Genomic DNA, 20,381 nt, shown 5'->3' with positions numbered 1-20,381 from the left:
GGTCAGGGCCTACCATTCCCAACATCCCAGGCCCGGCAGTGCTTCGTGCCCCTGCACTTAATCCTGTCCTGTGATTTCTGGCATCCCACCCAGGAATGTGGTATTTGTGTGTGGTTCATTCAGTTCCCGAGATCTCTTTTAAAAAAGAACCACATTTAAACAACAAGATCCTACTCTATAGCACAGGGAACTATATTCAATATCCTGTGATAAACCATAATAGAAAAGGACATAAAAATGTATATAACTGATTACATTGCTATATTGTAGAAATTAATACATTATAAATCAGTTATACTTCAATAAAATAATTTTAAAAAGTATGAGTTAAAAGAAATATTTTAAATAAATAATAAAAAGAACCACATAACACTTTAGCCAAGGGCCACTTGTCAGTCTAAGGCAAATTTTAGTTTAACTTTGAAAAGCCACCACCAAGTCATGCAATAAAAAGCTGGAGGCTGTGGGCCACGATCCCATGGGGTTTAGCAGGCTTTCTTCTGATGGATTCCAGGCTGGAGACACGGCACTTCATATTGCCGCTGCCCTAAATCACAAGAAGGTGGTTAAAATCTTGCTGGAAGCTGGAGCAGATGGGACCATCGTCAACAATGTAAGTGGAGTTGCAGCCGCGGTTCCTAAAGCGGTACCCACCCCTTTCGGGGTCAGGGTGTGTTGTGGCCCCCTCACCTCCTGTGAGCTCAGAGCACACAGCCTCACCCAGCCTCGCTCTGGAAGAGCTGCCGCGTGCCGACCCCATGACCCCTGGGGCCCGAGGGGGTGGGCTCAAGGGGACCCCTGCTCTCAACAGCCCCGTGAGTTACAAACCCCAAGGGCCCATCTTCAGACAATTCAGTGAGCATGTCCTGACATGAAAAGGGTCAGGGGTGTCTAAGTAAACTGGCAAGCAGACGTTACCGGAAGTGGCTGTCCTGGCTGGCCTGTGCGTGTCCCCGGCGGGAGTCCGGTACTGACTGGCTCTCCCTGTGCCTTTCCTTAGGCAGGCCGGACTCCGCTGGAGACTGCCCGCTACCACAATAATCCAGAAGTTGCTCTCCTCCTCACTAAAGCGCCCCAGGTAGGATCTGCTGCATTTTCCCTTGTATTGATCACGTGGGGGCTGCAGAGGTGTTGGGATTCCTTGGGTTGGGATCTACTGAAGGCAGATCAAACCGCCTTATGTAAGGGACTGATGGGTTTCCTGAGCAGGTAGTGGGACGCGTAGGAATCACGCGAGCCTCCAGGAGACTGGAACCAGAGACACAGGCCCAGCAGGCTGCTCTCATACGCGGCATCGTCTCCTCTCTGTGGCGGGATCATTATCACAACCAGTTCCCTGGGTCATAATTTCCCAGCCAGGGAAAAGTACAGGTTTAAAACGTAGGAGAGACTTCCCTGGCGTTCCAGTGGTTAAGACTCTGCTTCCAGTGCAGGGCATGTGGGTTTGATCCTTGGTAGGGAAACGAAGGTCCCATAGGGTGTGCAGTGCAGCCAAAAAATGAAAACAATAAAACATCATAGGAGAAGGTCGGTCATGATTGAGAGCTTGGGGCAGATGCCCAAAACAAGTGGGACAGAGGTGCTTTAGGGAGATGGTGGCGTCTGTTTGACCGTGTGGTTACAAGAGGTATTTCCCAGAGAAAGGTGGGAATGGGCATCTGTCTGGGCAGCCATATATGTCTGCTAGAGGCAGCTGAGTACAGTACAGTTGTACTCCTTTTAATTAAATATTGCATGATGGTATATTGACCATCATTCAGTTTTAATAGATGACTGATACTTGAAGTTGAAACGATCTAAGTCAGAAATTTAATCATGATAATTTATAAGCTATTTATGATTTCAGCACCCTGAAATAGCTTTGTTTAATATTACCTTCCACAGATACATAATGTTTATATAGCTGTGCCTACTATGTATATCCTCCTTGGTATTCTCCCCTTTATCCTATCTATGATAGGAAACTGTTCTACAGTCTTCACAATTATTTATCATAATGGAAGCATAATATTCTTTTCTGGTTGCTGACCAGTATTAAACCATTTCCTTAATGTTAGACATTTTGGTTACTTCCCAGTTGGATTTACTCTGTTCCTTTACAGCAAACAGTGATTGGTTTTCCACCTATTCTGGCTAATGCTGCAAGAAGGCAAAGTCTTGGGGAGCCAAAGGGACAGCCTGGACCCCAGGTGTTGTCCAGGCCCAGCCAACCTTAGGTTCTGGGTGGCCTTGATTCCATCTATGTGTTAAAAACATGCCTGATGTAATTAGCAGTTTCTGGAAGTAGTTAAGATTTTCTCTCTTGCAGAATCGATCACCCTCTTGCCCATGGAGTAAGTCCTTTTCAGTGGCTCTGAAGATCCACAGAGCCCCTGAAAGGTGTGAGTCGGATGCTCCTTCAGAAAAAGGCTCCACCTTTGTCTAGCTGTTTGCAAACAAATTCTCAGCATAATCACCTCCAGAATCCTGATAGAAAAATGCTAGCCTCTCCTGGATCAAAAAGGACAGGCTGCTGTATAAGTGTCAGAATCCATCATAGTTACCTGGCATTTCAGAGTCTGGCAGTTTAATGGACAGCCAGCCCTGTATTCAGCCATACGAAGACCGTCAAGTCTTGTAGGGTGGAGGATCCCCCTGGTACACAAGGACTGATGTGCCTTTAACTTGCCTGTCATTTATCTTCTAGAGCCCAGGGATCTGGAGTCCCAGGGATAAAGCTCACTTGTGAACTACTTTCCTGTGTGGGTTCTCCTTTAGCCTTTACCATTTATTTATTTATTTTTTTTTTTTTTCACAGTAAGGAAGATTTATTATAACAAACATGTCAATTAACCTGGAACAGCTCTGAGCCTTTACCATTTAAAAAAATGGCTTGGGATGTCCCTGGTGATCCAGCGGCTAAGACCCCACGCTCTCATTGCAGGGGGCCTGGGTTTGATCCCTGATCAGGAAACTAGATCCCACATGTCACAACTAAGACCCAGTGCAGCCAAATAAATAAATATTGTTTAAAAAAAGCTTAAGGGAGGGGGGTTCAGGATGGGGAACACATGTACACCCGTGGCTGATTCAAGTCAATGTATGACAAAACCAATACAATATTGTAAAATTAATTAATTTAAAAAAAATAAAGGCTTAAGCAAGATTTTCCATACTCATACTGAATAGCAAATAGAATATTTTTAAAAGTTTTTTCTTTTCTTTTCCTTTTTTTTACATAATTGTATGTACTAACCCTTATTTTTCAATGCACAGTAAAGGCTTTGGAATATGCATAAAATTGTATGCATATTATTTTGTTGATCTGTAGTTACAGAAGTGGCCTCAGTGTTTGTCTTAACTGAAATGAGAAATTCCCTTGTCCCAGTACCTTAGTTGATCATAGATTTTGATGGTTCACAGCAGTACTAAGGGATTTCCTTCTGAGACTTTAAGATTAATACTCCCTGATTTCTGTGAGGTGGAGAAGACTGATGATCCGGGTGGATGGTATAGTTCTCTGAGAAAGGCTGTGAGCCATGCAGAGTTGTCACTGGCTAATAATGTGGTCAGTGGAGGGAATTTTTCTGATTATTTTGTGTTTGGCGAACTGAATGTTACTTCTCATTTTTGGTTGATGCTTTGGAAAGTGACTTCTAGGCTGATTCTGGAGCTTTGTCCTGTTGTAAGTGTCCGTAAAGCAGATGAGCAGTGGGCACTAGTTGCTTCTTTTCATCTGACTCAACTTCCTACTGAGTCTAAATTTAGCTTAGGACACTGGTTACAGACCTTTTCTGTCTAAAGACCCTTTAACTTTTCTTCAATGTTATAGAGGCCCATAATGAACTTTATGTACGTGAGTTTGTATCTATCAGTAGTTACCAATTGAAAATAAAGTTGAGAAATAGTAAATACTTTATCATTTGAAAGTAAATCCATTTTGTAATAACATAAATAGCATCATTTTGCAAAAGAATACTTTTCAAAACAAAAATTGAGGAGTGTGGAATTGTTGAACATTTTTTGCACATCTTATTGTCTTACTTAGATCCGAATTCTGCCATCTTTTATTTCTGCATGCCGTCTATTGTAATATCACTTACGTAGCTTCTGGCAAATACCACAGTATACTCATGAGAGAATGAGCATGAAAAATGCCAATGTTGTTGTAATATTATGTAAGTAATCTTAACCTCATGGACACAGGGGTCCCTGGACACTTTTAGACCTGCTGGCTTTCAGGGGATGAGAATATAAGTTAAAAATTCTGTTCAGCTGCAGGCATGTATTTTCTATTTAGGTGGTACCCACTGCCTGTTGAGGGTGTTTTTTTTTTTTTTTTTTAAAGTCCTATAATGTGTCACTTGAGTTTAATGAACACAAGAAGAAAGTCTGACCTTGAGATGAAAATCACTAGGCTGAATTTCAGAGAACACTTGTCTATCTATAAGACAGTAAAATACTGTTTTATTGCAGAAAGAGTGTGACCATGAAAGTGCTTTTGACTTCTGGACCTCCTCTGGTTTTTTAAAGGGAGTGAACCCTGGAACTAGGAGTAGGGAGTCTGGAGGAGAAGGGCGTGGGGCTGAGCCAGAGACTGAAGGTTTCCAGCAGCTCAAAGATCTGTGTTCTGTGTTCGCTTAGAAGCCTTTCTGCCAACTAAGCGACTCTGAGGCCCCCGGGCAGGTGGGAGACGCCTGACAGTGGCCGAGGGACCCGGTCTGCCTGCTACCTACTTTGCCTTGGTTAATACCAGCAGTTCCCTGTTCTCATGTTACAGAAGCCAGAGCACAGAAAGGTCAAATAGCTTGCTTGAAGGTCTCCAGCTTGCTGCTAGGCTTCAGTCTGCAGGGCCCCACATGTACTTGCTTGTGTCCCATCCATGTCTCTGCACTCGAAGGGGCTGACCAAAGGCTCCTTCTGGGGGAAGAGACTCCAGCCCCGTGGCTGGTACCATGACTCACAGGTGCATCTCAGTTATATTTGAATGAAAGTTCTATTTGAATATGACTTGGATACAATTCGGCCAAGAAGGAAGTCTGATGGGCTAGATCAGGCCCTGTATCCCAAGACAGACTGTGGCTGGCATAGGGCTGCCGCGTCGCACAGCTCCAGGGGACGCCGTTCCTGTCCTGGACGATGTGAGTGGTGCTCCCTGGAGCTGAGCAGCGCACAGCCTGCTCACACCTGCATGGCGGCCCTGGCCCAGCACCACGTGCCTGTTAGTGTTATTGTAGACCATGAGCTCCTCAAGGTCAGGATGATGTCCTTGCATCTCTGGGACCCTGAGTGCCCAGCACAGGGTGTAGGGGACACAGCAGGTGGTCCAGAGGCACTTGTTTGATGTGGTCTCCCCGGCTCGGCTGGAGGCTCTTGTCAGGTCCGCGCACACCAGTAGTTTGTAACAATGCCTCTTGCCTCCTTCAGGTCTTGCGCTTCAGTCGTGGGCGAAGCCTGAGGAAAAAGAGAGAGAGGCTCAAGGAAGAGAGGAGAGCTCAGTCTGTGCCGAGAGATGAGGTGGCACAAAGCAAGGTGGGGGGCGGCCCTCCCGCCCGCCTGCGTGTGGGAAACTGTCTCCCTGCCTCCTCTGGGCCCGCCTCGGTCTCTCCTTCCTGCTGGGTCCTTCAGAGCTTGTCTTTCCTTCTGGCCTCTTGTCTTCCACTCTCCCAAGATTTCAGGCTGTGGGCTCGCATGCCACTGGTCTTTTCCAACACCCTGTGTATTTGCGAGCCCTGAGTATCTGTGGCCTCATCACTGCCACATGGACAGCATGGCTTCTGACAGCACACCCTCCATCATGGAGAGCAGTGGTTTGCAAAATGTGATCCGCTTGTCACCTGGAAGCTTGTTAGACATGCAAATTTGGGGGCCTCACCCCAGACCCACTGGATCAGAAACTCTGAGGTGGGGCCCAGCAACCTGTGGTTGAGCAAGCTCTCCAGGTGATTTCAATCTGGGCTAAAATTGGAGGACCACTGGCATAGTTTGCTGTCTCTGTTTCCTCTTAGGGAATAAACCAAGGCAGGGCTAGCCCACATGGCTCCTTGTGCAAATTAGGAAAAGATGCCTCCTGGACAGATCAGCCCAGCACAGGGCACTTACGGTGAAAAGAGCCAGAGTTGGACTTCAGCTCCCTCTGCCTCACTCACGCCCTCAGCTTTGTGCCTTTGTGCAGTGAACAGCTTGCACGACTGTACTTGGCAGCTCTGGAATAAACCATGAGCGACTTCACTTTTCACTTCAGCTCCCCCAGAGGGAAGAAGACTAGATTTAGAGACAATTTGGGGGACATAAAATTTTATACCAAGTACTTGTTTTTCTGTCCATTTGAGAATCTTATCAATTTCCAGGGTTAAGGCATTGTAACTTTTATTACATTCCTGTGTATGAATTCTACATCTTAACTTGTAAACATTCTCAAAAGGACTAGAAATGGTGATTTTTTTTTTTCCCCTTCATTTCAAAGGGTTCTCATTCTCCTCTATGAATTGTGAGGGTCCAAGTTCTAAGAATGAGTGAGGTTGTCTTTTTGTTGAAATGTAAAAGATAAAAAAACCTCTAATGCTGAAGTGTTTCATGTGTGCTAGCTTCCTGAAGTTCTAAAACACAGAATGAGACCCAAGGTGATATCTAGTTTGGCACCTAATAAATAAAAAGACAAATATTCAACTCCCCAGGAAAAGCACAGGTGTTCAGTTAGAATCACAAGCAGTGCTCCCCGTGTCTGAAATTTGTCATTTTTTAATGATTCCCAGGGGTCCTTTAAGTGGATGGAGTCTGGGAAATGTTATGCCATGATGGAATAAGGCTGAGGGGTCCAGTAGAGGAGGTGTCTGGGTCTTTTTTCCCCCTCTGTAGGGAAGTGTCTCGGCAGGAGACACCCATAGCAGTGAACAGGCTGCACCCAGGAAAGAAGAGGCCAGAGAAGATGTCCTGTCTGCCTCCCCGGAGCCCAGAGCAAAGGACAGCAGACAGAGAAAGTCAAGACCCAAGGTCAGGAGGCACGTGAGAGCCGCCGAGAGAGCTGGGGGCGGTGGGCTGGCGGAGGGCCCTGGAATAGCGTCATGCCCAGCAGCTAAAAAGCCACTTCACTTGGCTTGCTTGCTGCTTTAGAGCCAGAGTGCAGAAATTGGCCCTGGCCAGCTGCAGACACAAGGTTAGCGTGTCACAGCTCTCTTGGCACATGGTCCCTAGAGTAGAACACTGCCAGAGAGCGTGGTGGGCCGGCTGGGAGCCGCCGGCTGGGTGTCAGGCTCGCAGATGTCGCGTGCTCACAGCGGCGGTCTCCTCCTCTCCCACAGGTGTCAGCGTTTTCTGACCCCACCCCTCCAGCAGACCAGCAGCCCGGACAGCAGAAGAACGTGCACGCTCACAATCACCCAAAAAAGAGGCCCAGGCATCGCTGCTCGCCGCCGCCCCCTCCACATGAGTTCAGAGCATACCAGCTCTACACACTGTACCGGGGCAAGGACGGAAAAGTGATGCAGGTACCTGCTGGGCCCTGTCAGGACAGGACCAAGGGCTGCAAGCAAGGAGTCTGTGTAACCCTGTGCTGGAGGCTAATATCCGCTGTAGGCCGTGACTGCAGAAGGCAGGAGCTTTGATAATAAGCCAGCTGGCCCTCCCCACCTAAATAGTACAGTACCCTCCTGCTGCTTAGGCCTAGTGAGCCAAGGGATGTTACAAGGCTTTCTGCACTCACCTTGTTCAGTCGCTAAGTCATGTCCAACTCTGTGACCTGATGGACTGCAGCACACCAGGCCTCCCTGTCCCTGACTGTCTCTGGGAGCTTGCCCAAGTTCATGTCCATTGAATCGGTGATGCCATCCAACCATCTCATCCTCTGTTACACTCTTCTCCGTTGCCTTCAATCTTTCCCAGCATCAGGATTTTTTCTAATGAATCGACTCTTTGCATCAGGTGGCCAAAGTATTGGAGCTTCAGCTTCAGCGTCGGTCCTTCCAATGAGTATTCAGGGTTCATTTCCTTTAGGATTGACTGGTTTGATCTCCTTGCAGTCCAAGGGACTCTCAAGAGTTTTCTCCAGCACCATCCTTAGGTGACCAGATAATCTTGAGACCAGAGAAATGACAAAAACAGCTTGAAGGAGTTCCTTGGCAGTCCAGTGGGTAGGACTTGTTGCTTTCACTGCCAGGGGCCTGGGTTTGATCCCTTATCTGGGAACTAAGATCTTGTAAGCTGCGTGGAATGCACACACACACAAAAAGCCAACTGAGGGCTGGGACTGTATGTTACCCTCTCTGAATCTTAGCATTTACCAGCCCTATCGGCTTGGCTTGTTAGATAGTCCAGAGCTACCACAGGGGTGAGTCTCCTCCATCACATGTGTCCCCCAGGTGTACTGGCCAACACAGGATGGGTACCAAGGAATAGATGAGTTGAATTGATTCCTTTCTGGCTTTCCTCTTAGGCGCCAATAAATGGCTGTCGGTGTGAACCCCTGATCAATAAGCTGGAGAATCAGCTGGAAGCAACTGTGGAGGAGATCAAAGCAGAGCTGGTGTCAGTTCAGGATAAGATGAACGTGAAGCTGGGGCACATGGAGAATAAGACCCAGCACCAAGTAAGTGGTCGCCATTCTCCTCATAATGCAGTGTTCTGGCAGAAAATGAAATCTGAGACCTCAGCACGTCTTTCTGTCCTGCAAACTCTACCCTGAGCATGCCCGGCAGGCTGTCAGAGAAGAGGCCTGTGATTTCTTTAAAGCCATTGTGATTTCTTTCTTTTTTAAAAAAAAAATTTTATTGGAGTCTAGTTGCTTTACAATATTGTGTCGGTTTCTGCTGTAGAGCAAAGTGACTCAGCCATACATATACATATATCCCCTCTGTTTCGGATTTCCCTCCCATTTAGGTCACCACAGAGTAGAGTTCCCTGTGCTACACTCATTAGTTATCTGTTTTATACGTAGCAGTGTGGGTAGGTAGGCTTAGTTGCTCAGCTGTGTCCAATTCTTGCGACCCCATGGATTGTAGCCCACCAGGCTCCTCTGTCCACGGGACTCTCTAGCAAGAATACTGGAGTGGGTGCCATTTCCTTCTCCATACATAGTAGTGTATATATATGTAAATGCCCATCCCAGTTCATCCCACCTCCTCTTCCTCCCTTGGTATCCATATGTTTGTTCTCTGTGTCTCTATTCCTGCCCTGCACATAGGTTCATCTGTACTGTTTTTCTAGATTCCATATATATACACACTAAAATAGAGAATATTTTTCTTTTTATGACTCATTTTGCATGACCGTCTCTAGGTCCATCCACATCTCTGCAAATGGCACAATTTCATTCTTTTTTATGGTTGAGTAATGTTTCATTGTATATATGTACCACATCTTCTTTATCCATTCCTCTGATGATGGACATGCAGGTTGCTTTAATGTCCTGGCTGTTGTAAATAGTGATGCAGTGAACATATCTGGGTGTTCTGGGGTGCACATATCTTTTGGAATTATGGTCTTCTCCAGGTATATGCCCAGGAGTGGGATTGCTGGGTCATATGGGAGATCTCCTGGCAATTTTTCAAGATTGCCGGGAGAAATTTCAGTAACCTCAGATATGCAGATGACACCACCCTTATAGCAGAAAATGAAGAAGAACTAAAAAGCCTCTTAATGAAAGTGAAAGAGGGGAGTGAAAAAGTTGGCTTAAAACTCAACATACAGAAAACTAAGATCATGGCATCTGGTCCCATCACTTCATGGGAAATAGATAGAGGAACAGTGGAAACAGTGACAGACTTTATTTTGGGGGGCTCCAAATCACTGCAGATGGTGACTTTAGCCATGAAATTAAAAGACGCTTGTTCCTTGGGAGAAAAGTTATGACCAACTTAGCATATTAAGAAGCACTTTGCCAACAAAGGTCTGTCTAGTCAAAGCTATGGTTTTTCTATTAGTCATGTATGAATGTGAGAGTTGGACTATGAAGAAAGCTGGGCACCAAAGAATTGATGCTTTTGAACTGTGGTGTTGGACAAGACTCTTGAGAGTCCCTTGGGCAGCAAGGAGATCCAACCAGTCCATCCTAAAGGAAATCAGTCCTGAATATTCATTGAAAGGGTTGATGCTGAAACTGAAACTCCAATACTTTGGCCACCTGATGCAAAGAACTGACTCATTAGGAAAGACCATGATGCTGGGAAAGATTGAAGGCGGGAGGAAAAGGGGATGGCAGAGGATGAGATGGTTGGATGGCATCACCGACTCAATAGACGTGAGTTTGAGTAAACTCCAGGAATTGGCAATGGACAGGGAAGCCTGGCGTGCTGCAGTCCATGGGGTTGCAAAGAGTCAGACATGACTGAGTGACTGAACTGATGATAGGTCTAGTTTTAGTATTGTAAGGAACCTCTATGCTGTTCTCCGTAGTGGATACTTCAGCTCACATTCCCATAAGCAGTGTAGGAGGGCTCCCTTTTCTCCACACCTTCTCCAGTGTTTATTGTTTGTAGACTTTTGATGTTGGCCATTCTGACTGATGTGAAGTGATACCTCATTGTAGTTTTGATTTGCATTTCTCTTAATTTTTACTTGTGTTGACCATCTTTTCATGTGCCTCCTGGCCACTTGCATGTCTTCTTTGCAGAAATGTCTATTTAGGTCTTCTGCCCATTGTGATCACTTTATGTGATTTCTTGAAAGCCATTGACTTACAAATTTTTAAGAGCATGTTTAAATTGCTTTCTATTAAAAAATAATATATACCATCATGGAGCATTTTTAAAACATATGAAAACTAGGAAAGGAAAATAAATCACCTGTGAACCTACGATGATGAAAAAGCACTATTAATATTTGAGTTTATTTCCTCCAGTCCTTTTATGTCTGTGTGCTTTGACTCCCCTTTCCCATTGTACACTAAGGTAATATAATCATGTTTATCGTTTCTTATTTTTCCAACTTTATTTTGAAAGTGCTCGTACATACAGAAAAGTTGAAATGATGGCTTATTGAATGTTTGTGCACCCTCCACCTAGGTTCAGCCGGTGGTTCCTGTGTCTCCATGGCTTATTGAATATGCACCCTCCACCTAGGTTCAGCCAGTGGTTACTGTGTCTACACGTTTGCACTGTGTCTCTTGCACACACTTTTGGTTCTTCTGCTTAACCGTTTGCTGACCCATTACCTTTAAGTACTCCAGAACACATCAACTAAGAACGAGGATCTCGTCCTTCCTTACACAATACCATCTTCACATCTGAGGAAAGTAACACTAATTGTGTAGTATGCAGTCCACATTCAGATTTTCTCAGTTCTCCTGAAATATGTGTGTTTTATGGCTGGTTTTTGTTTTTAATCCCAGCCTAGAATTTGGTGAATACTTTGGCTTGTATATTGTATGTTAGGTCTCTGTCGTCTCTTTTCATCTAAAACAGCCCCTGGTTTCTTCTTGTGGCTCTTGTTTTTTCCCATAATAACTTTTTAACAGAGTCCATGCCAGTTGTTTAATAGAACGTTTTATAGTCTGGATTTGTCTGACAGTTTCTTCATGGTTATTTTTAATTGTGTTTCTCTATCCCTGTATGTCTGTGAAGTGAAAGTTAGATCTAGAGCAGTAATCCTCGAAATGTTGTCCCCAAACCAGCAGCATCAGCATCATCTGGGGACTTGACGGGGAAAACATGTAAATTCTTGGGCCTCCTCCCAAATCTCCTGAATTTAACTGTAAATAAAACTCCAGGGGCAGAGTCTTAGCAACCTGTATTTTAACAGAATCTCCAGGTGATACTGGTAAAAACAAGTTTGAGAACCATTAGTCTAGATGCTTATTTAGGTTCAGGTTAAACATTTTTGGCAAGAATATTTCATAGTTAATTGTGTAAGCTTCAAATTACATCACATCAGAAGAGACACGTTAGGATGTCTCATTATTACTGACGCTAAGTTTGATTGCTTGGCTAAGCTGGTAACCACTGTCTCTCTCCACTGTAAAGGTATGTTTTCCCTTTGTAATTAATAGATATGTGATGGATATAGGTTTTTAAATATAAAAAGGCTTTTAAAAGCTTACAAAGTAACACATGTTCATTGGGGAAAACACCTCACATGCAGAACTATTATTGTAGTGACCCTGCCCAGAAATCCTCCTATTGCTATGTATTTTCGTGTAGTTTTTTCTTTTATAGATATAACCTTACTAATTTTCACTTTTAAACAAAAAATGGAACTATACTGTGCTTTTTTTTGCAGTTTACTTTTTAAGTTGGTAAAAAGAGCTAGAGTGTGCTTTTTAATGGTGGTAGACCTATAAAGTTATAGTGTGCTTTTTAATAGTGATGTACAATTTCTATGCAAGGAAATATAATTTTACGTCCTGCTTTTTTCACTTAATTTTAATTTTTCAATATAATTTTATTTGTTTTTGACTGTGCTGGGCCTTCGTGGCTGCTCAGGGTTTTCTCCAGTTGCAGTGAGCAGGGGCTTCTCTCTAGTTCAGCACTCGGGCTTCTCATTGTCATGACGTCTCTTGTTGTGGAGCACGGACTCTAGGGCATTGATTGGCTCAATAGTTACAGCTTGCAGGCCTAGTTGCTCCACAGCTTTTGCAATCCTCCTGGACCAGGGATCAAACCTGTGTCTCTTGCATTGGCAGGAGACTGAGCCACAAGGGAAGCCGTTTTGCTTAATTTTGTTTCTTGAGCACTTTGCCACATCCTTGGCTTCATAATATTCCAGCATATCAATACCGCTTAATTTATTTAACCATACCTTTTGTTAGACACTAAAGTTGCTTATAATTTTTCACTCTACTAAATAAATGCTGTGAACATTTATGTACAGAAACTTGATTGCTTCTGAGGTCATATGCTTAGAATTAGGATAATGGGATCCAAAGTTAAGAATATGTTTAAGGCTCTTGATAAGTGTTGGCAAGCTACTTAATTGAAAGGTTGTACCAATTTATATCCTACAAGCAGGATCTGAGTTTCTGTTTCAAATCTTTGCTATCCTTGACTTTTTTTTTTTAAAGTTTTTGCCAAATTAAGGACATTTAACTGTAATTTGTATGTCCCTGTCTGTTGGTGCAACAGTAGTTTTAAGCTTTGTGGGTTATTTGCATTTCATAAAAAGCCCATTTAAAAAATATCTGGGCCATAATAGATTAAATTGTTTTGTAAATAAAACTTCACTTTAGCTAGCCCAAGCACAGAGGGGAATGCATTAGGTGAATGTTGAGATGTCTCATGGATCTGTTTGGTGCAAAGAAGGTGACAGACTGGGGTGTAGAACCTTAGTCCTAATTCTGGGTCTCAGGGGACTGACTCTAGTGCAGCATGAGTCAGGAGCACGTGCCTGGACCATCAGCTATGCCCCAGGAAGGCACCTGTGTGTCAGCAGGCCACCAGTCTAGGCAGGGGGTGGGAGGTGGGAGAGCAGGCTGGTCCTAGGAAACAGGAGGAGCGCAGGTCCCAGGAGGCTGTGAGGGATGAGGAGCCCAAGCAGGAGGAGCTCACCGCATCTCCAGAGCTGCTGCTGCTCTTTTATTTACAAACATCTGAGCGTGGAACGTCAATATGTCCCCAACAGGAGAGGCGCCTGCTGCCAAGCCCTCCGTGTCTGGCTCCCACTCACAGCTGTTCCTGTCTCTTCTGTGGACCTTGTCGTGCAGTGGGAGTTTGTCCTGCTGGGTGTTAGAGCCCCACGGGCAGGGTTCTGCTTAGGGATTGGAGGAGCAGAGAAGAGCACATGATTGCAAGGTGACAGTCACTTGCTCCTCCTGAGAGAGTCAATTCCTAGGCAGGTTGGTAAGAAGTTTGGGGTCCCCGAGAAGGAGAAAGGGGTCTGGGGTTCTCGAGGAGGAGATAGGGGTCTGGAATTCTCAAAGAGGAGGAAAAGACAAACATCTTTTTTTCCCTCTACATTTCTTAGTCTTAGTCACATAAAACGTTGTTTTTCTTTAAGCCTGGAACTGATGATTACACAACTCAGTTTAAACTCTGTACCAGGGATTATATAACAACAATGTATCCTGCTTGTGGACAATTTTCTCCTTTCTGAAAACCTTCTGACTAATCCTGATATTTTAGAATGTATATTATGGGAATGGGTCTGGTAGGATCTTTTCTATTGTTAAATTCCAATCCTGTTATCCTAAAATGTAAATTGTGGGAGTGTGTCTGGTAAAATTTTCACAGACTTGAGATATTCTTTGATTTATTGTAAATAACTCCCTTGCTGACACTAGCAAGGGGAGTACTCTCTGTCCCCCTTCTGATGTCTACGTTAGAAGCTTTCTCTGTCTCTTTTCATACTTTCATAAAACTCTGCTACACGAAAGCTCTTGCGTGATCAAGCCTGGTCCCTGGTCCTGGAGCTAAATCTTCTTCAGAAATCACGAATCTGACATTGTTCACCATAAGCTATCACTCCCTGAAGTGATCCCTTTGAACTCTGTCCACTCCCTTCTTCACAGGTACTGTGATTACTTGCAGTGAAGGATCTGTTCACTGGGAATGCTGGAGGAAAGCTCTGACTATTCAGCTGCTTTCATTTCTTCTAGGGCAGCCATTAACATTTAAAAAGGGGAAGGGGGTTAAAAAAACATTTTTAAAAGGCGAGTTGGACCTAGAGGAGTGGGATGGGAAGGGAGGCGGGAGGGGACATGGGTAAGCCTTTGGCTGATCCATGCTGATGTTTGATAGAAACCAACACAATATTGTAAAGCAATTATCCTTCAATTAAAAATAAATAAATTAAAATTTTTTTTAAAGAGGAATTGGGGTAAGCTCCATACTCCTTGAAACAATTTTTCCTTGTAATAATCTTGGAAATAATTTTCAAAGGCCCACACAAATTTTCTTTTAACGACAAGGAATGTATTGGCTCAAATTGTATATTTACTGTGTATTTATAGTCTCTGGACCCACTCAGGATTTTAAATGAGAAAAAGAAAACAGCATTGGCTTACACAGAAACATACTCAGGAATTCTGAAAACTTAAAGAGGTCCACGAGGGCCACACGAAAAGAATAGGGTGAGGAGTGGGATGTGCTTGCCTTCTGTCTGGCCCCTTACTCATCTCAGGGGTGAAGACATCAGGGCCCATCCTTAGATCATCTCAGTCACAACGTCCCCTTTGCCCACTGAATCCTAGGTGCGGGTTCTGGACAAGCTGATGGTGGAGCGACTCTCAGCAGAGAGGACGGAGTGCCTGAACCGCCTGCAGCAGCACTCGGACTCGGAGAAGCACGAGGGAGAGAAACGGCAGGTGAAAACCAGCATCTGTCTGTCCTGTCCACACTTCTCCCCGAGGCAAGGGTCTCAGACCTATCACCAAAAATCCCCAGATCCTCTAAAAGTGTTTGCATGACAGCGCGTGTCATTTTTATAACCTGAAGGTAGGAAACAGCCTGGAGCTCAATTCCTGTTTGTGGCTGAATATGCTGGTAGGAGGCGGAGGCTGGGCAGTTTATAGAAGGTGCTGGGGAAAAGGTGGGCTCTGCCCAGGGTCGGTGCTGTGTACTGTGCTTCTCTGTTGTTGCACAAAACTTGGTTGCTGCCCTCAGAATGTGTGGACCACCCAGGACTGCAGACACGAAATGAGTTCCTGTGAGTGTGTGAGTGTGTGCCCCTAAGCAGCCAGACATGCTTTAGGTGTCTGTGTGTGCTGTGTGCTCAGTCATGTCTGACTCTGTGACCCCATGGACTAGCCCACCAAACTCCTCTGTCCATGGGATTTTCCAGGCAAGAATCCTGGAGCAGGTTGCCTTTTCCTCCTCCAGGGGACCTTCCCAACCCAGGGATGGAGGCTGAGTCTCTTGTGTCTCCTACATTGGCAGGCATATTCTTTACCACTGCACCACTTGGGTGTTTGCTTTTAAGATGCCTCTAAGTCACTTAATGAAGATAATACTTAGCTATCAGCTTGGGTGCTAGGTGAATCCCAGGCTTTGGGGGGCCTACAGAGAAGGCTGTGTGGCCTGTGGGAGGCAGGTAGCACACAACTTTGGGACTTCTCCAGATAATAGCATATCATAACTGAAAAGTCCATTCTTGAGGCTTTAGTTCATAAGCTGTGTATCAAAGTCTCCTGATGATTTGTGGAATAACTTGTGGGATTTTTTTAGATGTCCTTGGTGGATGAATTAAAAACCTGGTGCATGTTAAAGATTCAGAATCTGGAGCTGAAGCTTTCTGGAGATTCTAGGGCCTCCAGGACTAAATCCACACCGTCCACTTGCGAGTCCTCCACAGGTAACCAGCATGCAGAGAGCCCCTCCATCCAAAGATGACGAAACCCCCAGGTTGAGTTCTCTTCTTACATCTGAAGACAGCCTGTATGATAGGGCTGAGAGAAACACCAAATTGTAGCATGAACTCTGTAGGGGCCAGGACCATGCTGTTGCTATTTAATAATAAAGTACTCTTATTTAAGTGTTCAAAAATTTGTTGAATGAAGGAATAAAAGAATCGCTGATCAGTGATGGCAGTGCAATACTGATAGTGTGAAAGTAGACACCCAAAGATTAGGGTGAGGAGGGGACCTGTCTGTTTGGCAGGGCACTCACCCTTGCACCTCTTTCCCTTTCTCGTCCTTGATCAGCCTTCCACCTTTGGCCAGCTCTGCGTGGGTGCTAAGTCGCTTTGGTCGTGTTCGACTCTTTGACCCTGTGAACTGGAGCCTGCCAGGCTTCTCTGTCCAGGGGATTCTCCAGGCAAGAATACTGGAGTGGGTTGCTGTGCCTTCCTCCAGGGGATCTTCCCGACCCGTATTGAACCCACATCTCTTTACATCTCCTATACAGCCTCGTTAAACCACAGATCATGTATCAAAGCTGCCCCAGGTGCTAGATAAGAGATGCTTTTAGCAGAGCACCGTTATGTTAGCTCAGGGGTTATACTCAGTGATGATCATTTGAAGACATGCACAGCCTTAGTAATTAGACCTTCATGGGGGATTTTGATGTGTTGTGTATTTCATATTACCATGGACCATTTCTGTATCTTTGTGCCTTAATGGTGGGGAAAACCCTGGGCAAGTTTTTCATGCTGGGACTAGTTACGGAACTTGTCATAGAGCTCTGGGTAGGGGGATTAGGACCACCTCTCCAAATTGGGTCAAAGAACTTGTAACTGGGGCTCTGGTGTGGAAAAGGCCCAGAAATTAGAGCATGGGGGTGCTTACTCTCACCAGTAAGTGCCCAGCTCTGCTTTAGGATATACAGTGAGATATATCGTCCTTAACTATCAGGAGGTGGTACCCAGAGCCCGCTCATGTAGACTGTTGTTGTTTAGTCACTTAGTGGTGTCCGACTCTTTGTGACCTCATGGACTGTAGCCCACCAGGCTCCTGTCCACGGGATTTCCCAGATGAGAATACTGGAGTGGGTTGCCTTTTCCTTCTTCAGGGGATCTTCCTGACCCAAGATCGAACTGGTGTCTCCTGCATCGGCAGGCAGATTCTTTACCACTCAGCCACTTGGGAAGTCGTGTAGATTGAGACAGGCTGAAGGAAAGGCCAGCAACATTTTGGCTTAGATGCCATGAGTGGGTCTAACACAGTGCCCCTGAAAGCTCTGACAAGACAACATCATAACCCAGGGAGAAGCGGAAGGAAAGGATGGGAGAAGCTGCACAGGCAGGTGGTGATGGAGAGGTTGGTGGCTTACAGGATTCCCAAGACTCTCAATGCCAGCCCAAGTGACTGTATGAACACAGATTCACTCTGACTTTTGTTTTCCTTCCAAAACCAGGTGTGGATCAGTCAGTGGTGACTGCAGGCCCAGTAGCAGCCTCGGACAGTTCCCCCCAGGTGGTCAGGCCCAAGGAAAAGGCCCTCAGCTCCACCGCCACCCACAGACTCCAGCAGCAGGAGCTGTCTTCCTCGGACTGTACGGGCTCCCGACTGAGGAACGTCAAGGTCCAGACAGCCTCGCTCCCCTTGAAAGAGGCAGCCAGATGCGATCCACAGGCTGGGCCTTGTGTTGACAGAGGCACCCAGACCAAAAAGTCTGGGAAAAGTGGGCAGACGAGGCACCGAGGCCAGCAGCCAGCAGTCAGCACTGCCGGCGGGCAGCCGCTGCCTCCAGCAGCCGGTGGCGAGCAGACCGCCCCTCACGTTCGAGACACCTCCCAAGCGCTGGAGCTCACCCAGTATTTCTTTGAGGCTGTTTCCACCCAGATGGAAAAGTGGTATGAAAGGAAGATTGAAGAAGCACGAAGCCAAGCCAGTCAGAAAGCCCAGCAAGACAAGGCCACGCTGGAGGAACACATTAAAAGTTTAGAGGAGGAACTTGCGAAACTAAGGACTAAGGTACAGAAGGAAAACTAGGGCCCATAGTGAGAGACAGGGGAGCCTGGTGCACTGCAGTCCATGGAGTTGCGAAGAGTCGGACACGATCGAGTGACTGAACAAATTAAAAAACAAATGGCCTGAGAAAAGATCCTTGAGGATTTCCTGTCCTGCAGCTGCAGAAGAGTGATGTCCAAGGTGTCGGTTATTGTGCACATAGCAGAACTTGCCTTTAAAAGAAAACAACACACTAATTTCTAAAATGTGCCAGACACACGTTTCCTACGCCCTGAAGTTATGAAGACTTCAACAATTAGACTGAAACCGGGGGAACCGTGCTTGGTTTCAGGTTTCATTATAGACTCAAAACCTCAGCCCAAGTTCATCTGAAGTTCAAAAGCTCATAAAGGGCCATGCTAAGAAACTAAAGGATGTATTAGCCTAAACCCTAATATTCCCGATATGAAATAATGTAAATGAAAAGCAAGAAAAAATATTCATCCCTATGAACTCGAGTCAAGCAGTCATTCATAGCAACACAGCTGCTGTGCCTGGACAGAGTGTCTTTCTGAAGAGCTGTAATAGACACACTGAGGAATGTCAAGATCCAGACAGCCTCGCTCCCTCAAGTTCATAATTCTCAAGATGCTGACATTTTAACCAGGGGAAAACTCATCAAACAAATTTTGAGGAGAAGGATTTTCATGATGTCACAAGATCCAGTATATCTTAAAATGTTTTGAAAATTCAGAGTGTATTTATATAATGAGTTAATTGGCATAATAGCACTGACAATGTGTGTTAATAGTGAACTCAGAAAGGTTCAGATCATTTGATCATGGTGTTTGTATCTTTCAGACAAAATATAGAAATATTACAATCAATCATAGTGATTTTCAAGTAGATTAATGGAAAAAACATTCCCATAACAGTTACCTGAAATTTTTATAATCTAATTCCCAGCCAAATTATCTTAGAGCACCTTCCTGAATTTGAGCTTATTGGTCTACATTTTATAAAGACAGTATTTCATTTTGAATTGAGTTCTGTCATTGAGGAACTTCAAAAGCTTCCCACTGCTTTGTAGTGACTATGTCAAGGTAAATAATTCAGTAAATTGACTTAGATTCTCCAGCATCATGGAGCCCTAGATTTTTACTCTGTGGGGTGTACAAAGTTGAAAAGTAACAGTGTATTGAAACTTTGAATTATCTTTCAAGCTTCTTGTCCTTTGGAATGTGACATTGTATTCATCTCCTCAAAATTCCATATATGCATAGAAACTTCAATTCTATTTCTATAAACACAGGAACCAAGTACTGTTGTCTGTAATTTTGAATAAAGTTTTGCTCATTGAGCCAAAGAGAAAAATGTGACTTCTTGACGCCCAGAGAAACAAAGTATGCATTTAGTCCCTGCGTGTTCTGCCCCTCAAGCTCAATTGTTTGGGGTTTGTTCTTTTAAATACAGCCAATGGATCTAGGCATTCCTAGTAAATGTAGATGTATGTCATCGCTCTGAAACCCGGACAAGGAATTAATTTGATGTTCTTTCAAGTTTATAGGAATTAATTTGATGTTCTTTCAAGTTTATCGTCAGGTCTGTGAGCTCGTCTTGTTCCTCTACTACTTGGTGGGGAGAAGACTCCTCCCCAGACTCTCGTTAGATTGTGAACTGTAGGGGTGCTTTGCTCTCTTCGTTTCCCTGCTTGTTCCCAGCACAGCATCACAGGATTGTAGGGCTACGTGGTACCTTGAGATTTCTAAATCTGTTCCCAACGAGGTATCACTAAACCTCTTCAGAATCCTTCCTCAATATACATCAGTCTATTGAGAGCTGCCTGATACTGAAATCCTGAGATGATCAGTAAGTCGTGTTCCAAGGAGAAGTTATTCTCACCCATTAAGAGATCTGTTACCTCGTGGGGTATCCCTGTTGAGAAATGCTGAAACCATTTTAATGCTTTGGTGATATTTTGATTATAACCCCTGTCCATCAGAAGCAAGCAGCTTACTGTGACCTGGAAAATTCCACCAGAGTCAGGGCAGAGACTAGGGAGAAACATGGAGGGTCAAGTGCACCTACTATGGCAGACCACGTGGATCTTACTTCCCATAGAAGGGAAAACCAGTGGAGGCCAGGAAACCGG

General features: G+C 44.9%; 1 protein-coding gene across 2 annotated transcripts in view; it reads left to right on the top strand.

Moving 5' to 3' along the window:
* ANKRD6 (ankyrin repeat domain 6) overlaps window positions 1-19,755 on the top strand; it is a 184,631-nt gene extending 164,876 nt beyond the window's left edge. The window contains exons 8-16 of one of the 2 annotated variants that reach the window (XM_040238801.1): window positions 515-613; window positions 1,001-1,078; window positions 5,407-5,511; window positions 6,838-6,972; window positions 7,281-7,466; window positions 8,411-8,563; window positions 15,095-15,208; window positions 16,068-16,194; window positions 17,694-19,755. In XM_040238801.1, coding sequence (XP_040094735.1) covers window positions 515-613; window positions 1,001-1,078; window positions 5,407-5,511; window positions 6,838-6,972; window positions 7,281-7,466; window positions 8,411-8,563; window positions 15,095-15,208; window positions 16,068-16,194; window positions 17,694-18,271 — 1,575 coding nt within the window. In that variant the 3' untranslated portion in view covers window positions 18,272-19,755. The remainder of the gene's footprint in view (window positions 1-514; window positions 614-1,000; window positions 1,079-5,406; window positions 5,512-6,837; window positions 6,973-7,280; window positions 7,467-8,410; window positions 8,564-15,094; window positions 15,209-16,067; window positions 16,195-17,693) is intronic. The other variant, XM_040238802.1, reaches the window with a different exon arrangement.
* Window positions 19,756-20,381: the final 626 nt, after the last annotated feature.

This window comes from Oryx dammah, unplaced genomic scaffold (assembly GCF_014754425.2).
Source record: "Oryx dammah isolate SB20612 unplaced genomic scaffold, SCBI_Odam_1.1 HiC_scaffold_4, whole genome shotgun sequence".
Taxonomy (NCBI): domain Eukaryota; kingdom Metazoa; phylum Chordata; class Mammalia; order Artiodactyla; family Bovidae; genus Oryx; species Oryx dammah.
This window is presented reverse-complemented; position numbering and strand designations above follow the sequence as displayed.